This window comes from Orbicella franksi, chromosome 12 (assembly GCF_964199315.1).
Source record: "Orbicella franksi chromosome 12, jaOrbFran1.1, whole genome shotgun sequence".
Lineage (NCBI taxonomy): Eukaryota > Metazoa > Cnidaria > Anthozoa > Scleractinia > Merulinidae > Orbicella > Orbicella franksi.
The window spans coordinates 3865488-3876445 of NC_138156.1; the positions used below are offsets into that span (position 1 = coordinate 3865488).

Consider the following 10958-nt stretch of genomic DNA (forward strand, 5'->3'; position numbering starts at 1 on the left):
TTTGACTAAATATTTCGATAGTAAAGTGAAGGTAGAGAAAGAAGAGAGAGTGAGTCTCAAAAAGAAAAGAGGTTCGTTTTTCGAGATGGTTCGATTAGCTTTGGCCCGCCAGATATACCCCAATCCTCGCGTGTATGTGGAATTTATAGGCGAGATCGATTATAGCGAGAATATGAAATATCTACATACGAAATGGACGTTGCCAGACGCCAAAACATCGACGAAAAGAGATTTATCGAAATATTGTAATATGTCGGTGTTGATGTTAGAAGAGTTAACGGGTGTGAATTGTCAAGAAGACCGCGATTTATTAGAGAATTCAAAAGAGGCTCCTTATATGTTTTGGCTCCGTTATCGTTTCGAATGCCCTGGAGGTGATTTAGGCGAAGGAGTAAGAAATGCGTATTTTTTGGGGATATCGGAGAAGGATGTAGAGAGAAGTATTAAATTGAAAACGTTGAGGAAAATAGAGTCTGTTATAAAAGAGAAGTGGAGCAAAGTGATTCCAGAATTTACAAAGAACTTAGGTTCGACTTTAGAGCCCGATATAGGATTTGACGAATATATCGGTTTTGATGCAACGTGTGAACCGGAGTGGTCGTACGTAGATCCGATCAGAGTGTCCGGTGAAGGAGAATTAAAGCACCCGTTAGAGAAAGTTCGTTTTAGTAAGAACTTGTTAGACCAAAAAAGACGCCAGGATAAAACCGTGAAAAAAATTCATAAACCGAACACCCCGTATTTTGAACCTTGGCAGAGAGCCTCGGGGAATACATTACACGTAGACAAAGAGGATTGGACGATTCAACATAAGTTAGGTAAAGGAAATATGGTTCAATGTCCGATTCATACCAATAATATATTAGATTTGATACATCACGTGTTGGACGTGCATAAACCAGAAAGTGGTTTTCCTTGGAGTATGTTTAAAAACTTGAGTGTCGAAGTGGTGAATAGTCCGCATGTGGTAGCACAAGGTTTCGTAAACGAGAAGTATTTTCTTTCTCGACATTTTAATTGGAAATCAGGTGTTCCGTTGAACGTAAATCGTCTGATCAAGATCGGAAAGGTAGCGGAATTATATCAGAAATTCATCCAGATAATTCGCCAAAACGAGCAATACTTGACGAATTTTCACAAGATCGAAAAAGAAGAATTAGAGAGTGTGTTTGATAACATCTTATTGAATTTACACCAAGTTCATAAAACGCACCCTAATTCGACCGACCAAAGGGTGGTAGAAATATTAGAAGAAGAATTATTGAAATTATTCGTCAAGGCTTTGATAGCTTATAATCAAATATGTCGAATAGGGAACGAATATTTAGTTTCTTTAGACGAATTAGAAGACATTCATCAGACGTTATCAAATTTGATAGGCAGTCGTCGTAATTCCATCAAAGACTATGTCGGTATGTTGATTCGTAATGGCGAGATTCAAAAGAAAGACGAAAAAGAAGTAGCCGATTTCTTAGAGAAAGAGTGGATTCAAAGTAAAACTAAACAATTGATAACGTATAAAGATAATGATATCGAAAGTCACGGGGAAGAGACTGTATCGAACGTTCAGTATATAAAAGGAAGTGATAGTTTATTTACGACGTTGAACAATATCAAGAAGTTAATTCAATCTAAGATGTCATCCGGTAAAACATGGAGTGAAGCTTTAGAAACGATGATCGAACATTTCCAACCTGAATTCTACATTCCCTGTAGCCCTGAAGTAGACAATCTTTTTGTCAACGAGCTTGAGGAGCTGACACTGCATTTTAGGGGTCAAAATTATTTGGGTTAACGGTAACGTCCATCACATATGGGATGCGTCGTGTCCAAGACTTAAAGTTACGGCAGCAGAAAAACGCCAGATTTCATTTCTGTTCGCAGTCTTGCCAAGCTCTATGCCGATCTACCGAACTAGCAAGTTGCCTGAGTCTAGCCCATTTAAACTTGCCTGACAATGCGCGCACTCTCAGAAGGACCTTCAAACTGAAAAAAAAAAACGCTCCACATCGACTACAGTGAAACCCCGTGTTACGGTCACCTCGTTGAATTACGGCCACTGTTTTTGTCCCTACGAAACGTTCATACATTTTCTTATAAAAAAACCGTTAATACGGCCAACGGCCACATTCTAAAATCCCAACTTGTATGATCCTTTATAACTTTACCCCCCGTTTACATGGCAACTTAAACCAGCTATATATATTTTCATCTCTCCGTATTGTTAATATTTTACACACTGTTTCAATTTCAATTAAGTTGAATTTTATTAATTAAATTATATCTGTATTTCGGATGTTTATTGAAGAACAGTTGCTTAGAAGTGCTGTAGACAAATTTCGATATATTAAAATTCAGCCTAACACAAAAGACCTTAGCACGTTATTCCCCAGAGCCTCGTACTGAGGTCTATTGTTTTAGGCTGAATCTTAATATTTCGAAAGTCTATTGTGCATGATATATCTGTTAAGATGTCAGTCAATATAGACCAGTCGTGAGGTTTGATCCTACCCCGTTAATTCGGCCACCCCGCTAATACCGCCAAAATTTCCATGGCCCGTTGTTGACCGTATCAACGGGGTTCTACTAGACTCACGTGCAGGAATATTTAACTTGACCAATTTCTATTTGAATTTGCATACATTTTCTATTCTAAAAAAAAAACGGACGGCAAATGTGTCGCTGGCCAGACAGAGATTGTCTGACAAGAAAACGGAAAACCGACGTCAAATTATTTCGGGGGTTTCAGGATATATTAAAGGTCTGCAAACCGTTATATATTTTGCCAAAATGTTTGTGATCAAATGAGTAAAGCAGTGCAGTCACGTTTTAATGATTTCACCCAGGTCGTAGGGAATCTTAGGAAAGTTCAGGGCTCTAACAAATTTGTAATTAGCTGGTGTTGTACCCTCCCTGAGTAAACAGAACGGTTCCCAACGGTATTTATCTTGAGTTGATAAAGCGAAAAACACGAAGGCTATACAAAAGCGTGATTTACCATAACCGCGGCTGTGTATAACTTAAAATAATTCTCTTGTCACGCTATTACTACGCAACGCACGAAAGGAACAATATTTAGCCGCATCTGAGAACTCCAATTGTTTTTGCAGTACAGTCTCGTTCATTTTACTTGAGTCGCGATGCCGTTGCCACAAGCTTAGTGGCGTTGAGTCTGCTGAGTGAACAAACCAAATCTTTTACTTTGGGGCCGGGAAAGGTAAACGAATGATGTAAATTTTCCAATTGTCGCCGTTCTTTTCGACCATGTTGAGGCTTTAGTACTGATGGGATGATTGCGTGATAGCTAGTGGTGAGGTGTGCGTTTTTGACATCGCAATCATGTTAAATTATTTTCATAGAAATAATTTTAAAATACGAAGCAAATCGTTGAGGGGTTTTTTTCTTTTTTTTAAGAGTTGTTACTGCCAAAAGGCGAATCCTTCCTTGGCCACGTAAGCAACTGATTCCAAACACCAAAACGACAAGAGGTTTGAACTAAGAAACAACAAAAAATACAAACTTACAAAATGTAGAAATTTACCGCTGAAAGCAATGAACATAATAATTCAAAAAGTACATTGTACCGGCGCTGTCGGCCGCGAAAAAGCAACTCTATATAGTTTTATTGCACTAGCGATGTATTCCCGTTGAGATCAACGGTGAAACTAAAAACTGCAGCGTGTGCGAAAACTAAAAAACTAGAATATTAAACAAGATGCAAATTATAGTAAACGCGCAGGAAAGAGACAAGAGACAGAAATTTCTCGATGGGAAATAACTTTTTTCCCCAAAATTGACTTTTCATATGAATAAAACATTTAAAACATGGGGTAAGTCTCTGCAGTTACCAAATGCTAATGAGGTAAAATTTTGATCCAATATGGTCTTACTCTCGTTAGCGACCACCCCCCATTAGTGACCACCTAGGCTTGACATTGTGGGTGGTCACTTACGTGAGGTTCGACTGTAGTTGGAGCGATCCATTTCTTGTCGTGACGCTTCTCAAGTTATTGAACTCAAGCAGCTACAAGGGTCCTACAATCCGGCGAAAAATGTTGAGGCAAAATATATTAAGTTTGAAAGCGTTAGAAGTCAATTTTTTAGTCCCCCTCCCCTTCCCCGCCCCCTTCTCCCTTACCAAAATTGGTTTTACTTCAAACATTTGCTATATAATCACAGTTGGCCCAAGCTCGCTTATTGAAGTAGTATTGAAGGCTCGGTTGAGTAGTATTGAAGGTCAGTGTCGAGTTGTGTTATGACAGTGCTAAGGTATGACATTGCACTGCTGAGGTATCTTATTGTAGTACAGTATTTGCCGCCCACGAATTAAGTGATAATTTATTACATTCATAGTTGGTATCGTATTCATGGCTGTTACTGCATTTACTGGTGATAATTTATTAAACTTGTGGTTAGAATTTTATCACATTAATCCTTGGTCAATTTAATGCATTAATTGCTGGTATTACATTTAACAAATAGATTATGAGCTCGAGATTTCTATGACATGATAGCTGATTCGGCCAAAAAATTGTTTTAGTAGAATCCTTACTAAATATCCTTTCGAGTAACGATACTACAATCGTTTCTCAACGTAGTATTACAGTTCATGCTTTAGCAAAATTGCGCGGACTGAATTGTTATTTGAGACTTGCAGTTGAGCACGCTTGCTCATCGGTTCAGTGAAACATTTTGAGGTTTTATAATCGCATAAAGGTCAGTTTCTTTTTTTACGGTCCTTGAGAGTTTAATTATCCCGTAATATTTCTAACTCTTCCTCAAAACATTAGAGAAACCAGAAAACATTGACACTGTGCGGACGATCTCTGGCCACTGCACTCTAATGGCTGATAGCATACAAGTAGTTCAGCCAATCAGATTTTAGTATTTGTAGTAGTATACTTGCAGGTAGATTCTGATAGATTGTGCTGGCACGGGAGAAAATGCAGATCATGGTCTCTTGACTGGCATAATTTGTCAATACGAGCATACTTTTCATCGATTTTCCGAAAAAAAGCACTGCTAGCACAATTTGCACTTTTGGCTAGTTTTGCAGCACAAAATTGTCATTTATTGATCATACAACCAATTGCTTTGGCCCGAAATCAGTGTTACAGGCGAATTTAAGCAACAAAATCAATTTGTTGTCTGCTTATTGTCACATTCATGGGACCTGGGTCCCACAGGAAGTGATCCAGGACTCTTTCTATAGACTCGACGCATGCGCATAATTACTGTAGTTCGGTTACCCAAGATGGCGTCCGCGACTGCGAGTGCATACAGTGATAGCGATGGGCAGGTTACACCATGTACATTCATCTCTCACTGCAAATCATTTGCAAGACAGTGATAGCCAGGGAATTTATAATGAATCACGATGCACTAATAAATTTCTAGTTGTAAATAGGGTGTGCCATTTTCTTGTTTGTTGCATAGTTATTGAAGTGTTGTAACTAAATTTGAAGTAAAAAGTAAAAGTATGATTTCTCCATCTTTTGCTAAAATGAGCATAATTTACAAAAACTAGCATAATCGTTAGAATAATTTTACAACTGATACGCGCACTGTTAGTAGCATATTATGCTACTTTTGCAAGCGCAATCTTTCAAAGCCTACTTGTAGGATTCTACTAATTTTGGTTATGGCATCCATGGGTGACACACAGGTGCCTTTTGGGTAGGAAGGCTTTAGTTGTACAAATTCTCAGACCCCTTTTTACCCCATTTCAAACTCCAAGAAGATAGTCAAAAGTTGAAATCATGACGCCGAACAGAGTATTTCTCAAACTTCTGGAAGTGGTCAGAAATGTGTTAAGGGAGACTATAGTCTTCGGCTGTAATTATGCACCCTGTTGAAATAAAGAGTCATATACTTCTTGAGCGTTTAATATACGTTGCCCGTTGAAACGGCGAAAACGGGAAAATAAAATCGTCAAAAGCTTTGCTGATTAAGACGACATGCAAGAATTAAATTTGCTGAATTACTAATAATGAAGCATGTTTGTGCGTGCCATGCGGGTTATGTCGGCTTTACACGTCTATACTTCCATCAAAGCATTGAAGAGCGTAAAAGATCAGCCACTGGTAAACATCTGGTGCAGAAACACAACCTGGAGGCCAACACCCTTGCTTTGAAGCACTTTTCGATCTTGCAGAAATGTCAAAACAAACTGGACTGTCTCATTTAACCTGTTCTTAAAACTTAATCTGACTCTATTCGTGCAAAATTTTTCACTTTACCGCATTTTTTCAAGTTATAAAAAAGTTGTATAATCTTATTCCTGAATACTTCAAACTTGACAAAGCTGTCATGAGGATGACGAAAAGTTGTTTGACAGCTAAGTTCGTAAGTTTTTATTCTGAAATGTTTATCTAAAACTTTTCTTCTTAGAATCATATTTGAGAAATATTTTTTGCTAGTTTCTTTAATTTCCACTTGATCTTTGATTCCATTATTTCACATCGTTACCCAATTTAAGACCAGTATGGGCTGTTGTATAATTCCATAACCCCAGAAATACGGCTGAACATAGCCATTTAATGTAACCTTTAATTATGTTTTAAGATAGGTGGAGGCTTCACCATGGGGAGATATTTCCTATTTATTCTACTGAGCATCATAACAGTGGTATCGACCATCTACTACTTGATTAGCACGCAAAACTTCGCTCGATATACAGGCCGTCATCCATTTAAACCAATCATGAAATGCAGAAACCTCACCAACCTACAAATGGATCAACTTCTTAGCCTGTCTTACAAAGTTCATCAGGTTTTGGACGAGCTGGGCCTGGAGCATTGGCTCGTGTACGGCTCACTCCTGGGAGCCCTTCGTGGACACGCTCCTCTTGCCTGGGACGACGACGCCGACATCGGCTTGGACGGAGATGGCAGATTAAAGACGCTCAGCAAAACCCTACTTATTGAAAAACTGAAATCTGTTGGCGCGAAACACGTGGGTGATTTTAGGTCCCTAGATGGCCTAATTCAGATTCACGATGGAAACTCTGAGTTTTCCGTCGATCTGATGGTTTTTAATAGATCAGGAAAATGGATGAAGAGATTTGGCTGGGCAACATGGCTGTTCTATTTTCAGTTTAATAATTTTCACACATTTCCAGCTAAGCTTATTGAGCAACCACTACCAAAGATACAATTTGGCTTTTTCAACATTTCAGCGCCCAGAGGCGGAAAAGAGATTTTGAAGTACATCTATCCTACTGACTGGTGGAAAGTTGTAAAGCCTCCGGGGTGTTAATAAATGAGATGTCGGCTTATTTGTTTGAGTCTGGCAATGCAAAAACACACTCAAAGTGATCTACTGACGATCTGGAGCTCATATTAAAGAAAGTGGCACCTTCCGTAGTTCTCTAAACTCCTCTCCTGCCTGATTTCAAACCGAAAAGGACTAGGTACGAGTCTTTAAATTATGGAATTAGCAACTATTGATCCAAATAGTCATAAAGTGCAGACCAAGCTTTACAAAATCCCCAAGTTTGGTGTAAATAGACCCAATAGTAAGCAAGATACAGCCATTTGAAAATGTCAAAATTTACAAAGAAATGTATGACCATTCGGACACGCGTCCGGATGACCAAACATTTCTTTGTTAATTTTGACGTTTTCAAATGGCTGTATCTCAGTCAAAACTAGCCTGATTATCACCAAACTTGGGGATTTTGTGAATCTCGGTGTGCTCTTTCTGACTATGTGGATCAATAGTTGCTTATCTCATAATTTACAGACTCGTACCTAGTCCTTTTCGGTTTGAAATCAGGCAATGGTTCTCTATACTATTGAATGCTTAAATCATCGCTAGCTTCTCTTCCCACCCTGGAGGGTACTCTGTTAATCTCTGGGTAGGGGTGTGCCGCTGGGACACGGAAACACTTACCCTATACTAGGCCATGATCAGTTGTAACCCTAATCTAGACTAGGCACCAACTTCCTACTGACTGGTGGAAAGTTGTAAAGCATCCGGGGTGTAAATAAATGAGATTTCGGCTTATTTGCTTGTGCCTGACAATGCAAAACATATATACACCCACAGCTGCTGACGATCTGGGACAAGTGACAAAGAAAATGACACCTTTCACAGTTTTTCCAAACCCCTATCGGATGTTAAAATCATCGCTTGTTTGTCTTCTCAAACGGTAGAATAAGGAGGTATAATCTATCTTTGATGTTATTCAGTTATATATTCAGCAAAGTAGCCACACTTATTACCCATGTATACATACATAGTTATTTCTGCCGAGATTTTTTTTTCAGACCGCGTTCAGTACATTAGCATGATACATTAAATTACAGAGTAGAATGAGCGAAGTCAAAGAGGTAAATCAGACGTAACTGCATTTTTAATTCACTAAATCATTTCTGTTTGATGAGAAATAACACGCAAACCGCGGTGATAAACATGACAATAAAACGCATGTAAAAAACAAAGTTCATTTTCTTGACGTTTCGTATGTTTCAACATACATCTTCAGAAGTAACCGTTAGGAATAGAAGTAACAACTAAATTTCAATTTAAAATAAGTAACTAATTAACAATTACAATGACAGAAGCTGAGAAAAATTTGCATATAAACAATGCAAACTAATAAAGATAAAGCTTTTCGCTGCTTACATTATCATTAAGGGCGGGTTTTAATTCCCTTATTAGCAGAGGCTCTTTTATCTTGCACTTTGATATATTAGCAAAAGGTCGGACAGATACACATTGAAAGACAAAAGACAAATATTACTAGTTTGCAGGTCTTTAGGGAGTGAAATGAGTCAAGGTCTTTATATCAGCCTATGAACGTTTTAGTTTTAGAGGTTTGGGAAAACGCACAGACTTAAAAATTTGATGAGTGTTATCTTTATTAATCTCCTATAATATCACAATTTCTTGACTTTATCCACTAAATGGTTTTCGAATAATTTTTTTATTGCATCAGTATTGCGTAACAGTGCAAGCCGAGAATTGTTTTGCTGGGGTCAACATACATTAGTTCCTTTCAGCTTAAATGTACAATAATTCGCTTCATGGGTTTCATTCTTGTAAAGGCACATAACTCTGTTACAAGAAAATAACGAGAGAATATCGTTTAGTTCGAGATTTTAACTTTATTATACTTTACGAAGTTTCTCAGAACATTTTACCTAAGTGTAATCGAACAGATACATTCGTAAACAAATTCTCTAACCTTTCCACTCTTGTTGCTCAGACGTTCTTGAGTTCGTGCTGGGATTCCACTTGGTTCACGACCACGTCTAAAAATACGATGACTCTTCTAAGATGCCTTTTATCAAGTTGAAGAGTTGATAGCCCCGGCTGATAGCTCCTTTGGTATAACATGATTCTTGATAAATTCACTCAAAATGTTCGCTCGTAAATTGATCTCTCATAAGGCTTCCAGATCGACCCGTTCCGAAAACGCTTAACGTCCTTTAGTGTTGGTCTACCTCGAACGGTATGTTAGTTTGTATGTGATTTCATCGCCCTAGAAATCATGGAATCCGTGCTAACTTTTAGCGTCGACAGCTTCTGTAAATTCCATGTGCTGTACGTACGCACAGCTGACGCATGCGCCTTAGAGACCAGACGGCGATTTGTGACTGAAGGAGGAAAGGAAAAAAAACAGCGGAGCCGAAATTTAAATCCAGACCTCACTGCCTGGGTAATAATCAATCTCTTCGAACGCTTCCCCTCGCATCAACGAATGTACTCAACGAACGGTCAAAGCACGAGGTCGCAGATTCAAGTCTGTCCATCATAAATTCACCAATCGCAGACTTTCTACGCAGTGGGGCCTGGGAACTGCTAACAAACAGATAACCTGATCATGAAATCGAGATAACAGGACAGAAATAGGAGGTTGCCCTATGCGGGCAGCAAATAGTGTTACCACAATTTAGTAACAACTTGCGTGACTCGTAACATCAGTGTTCCCATCAAGATTAGCCGCCATGTTGTATTGAGATTTGGAGAACTTTCTTGGTGCAGAGATCATGATAATTGGCGAAAGAGACTTAGTATACTGAGTTTAAAATGTCTGTCATCGAGTATAACAGCTTACTTTTTCTAATAAGCGAGAGACTTGAGGAGCTGAATGTATGCGATCGTTTACTGTTCATGTGCAGAGGGAAGATTGCCCCGAGTAACGAAGACAACATCCAGAATGTGCTGTCGTTGTTCACAGAACTAGAAGAGAAGAATCATCTTGGACCTGATCGTCTGGATGTTATAAAGGAGCTATTGAAGGCTGTCAGAGAATGACCCCTTTTTGGAAAAGTTAAACAATTCGAGAGAAAAAGGAAGGAATACAACGACTTGCTTGACAAAATTATTCGCGCACTAGACGAGCTCAATGATGTGGAACCACTCCTCGCCATATGCAGGGAAGAGATACTTGAAGAAAGCGAAAGTCAAATCCAGGATGTTCGCTCTTTGTTTAAGGTGGTTCAAAACAGTCTCCAGCAGTTAGATTATGATGGGTCGTTATAACCACTCTTTATCACTTGATGGTACAATCATGGTATCAAAAAACTGCTCAATCATTGGTGAACACGATGTTGTCATTTTCGTGACGTAATAGGTTACCATGGCAACAGTATGACCTGCTAAAGACACCCTTAATTGCAGCTTTAGGGGCTTATAATTCAAAAACGGCGTAGTGAATCTTTTGGCAAAGTTTTAGAAAATTCTGTAAATAGGGTTCAGAGCTACTTTATATTTTCAGAACTTTAAGGTGGCTCAACCCAATGTCCAGAATTTTTTAAAACTTTCCCAAAAGACGAGCAGTCCGTGACCAGCTATAGCTATATGACAAGTTCAATTGTTATTAAGAGGCAAGTTTGTGAACGCCACTTTTTTAGTGCGGATCCTTTCGACCGTGATGTCGGTATTCTCGGGATTTACCACGCTGAAGTTTTTTTCCACTACTCTTGGCTGATCGTTTCTTTTGAATCAAT

The 10958-nt window shown here is 38.7% G+C and overlaps 1 protein-coding gene across 1 annotated transcript; it reads left to right on the forward strand.

Moving 5' to 3' along the window:
* The first annotated feature begins 6582 nt into the window (after positions 1 to 6582).
* On the forward strand, positions 6583 to 8041 carry LOC145463785 (uncharacterized). The gene has a single exon (XM_081447576.1). It carries the CDS (start codon positions 6583 to 6585, stop codon positions 7255 to 7257), a length of 675 nt encoding a protein of 224 aa, XP_081303702.1. The 3' UTR covers positions 7258 to 8041.
* The last annotated feature ends 2917 nt before the right edge of the window (positions 8042 to 10958 follow it).

Coding starts and splice junctions, on each gene's coding strand:
- LOC145463785 (XM_081447576.1), top strand. CDS start 6,583: ATGGGGAGATATTTCCTATTTATTCTACTGAGCATCATAACAGTGGTA.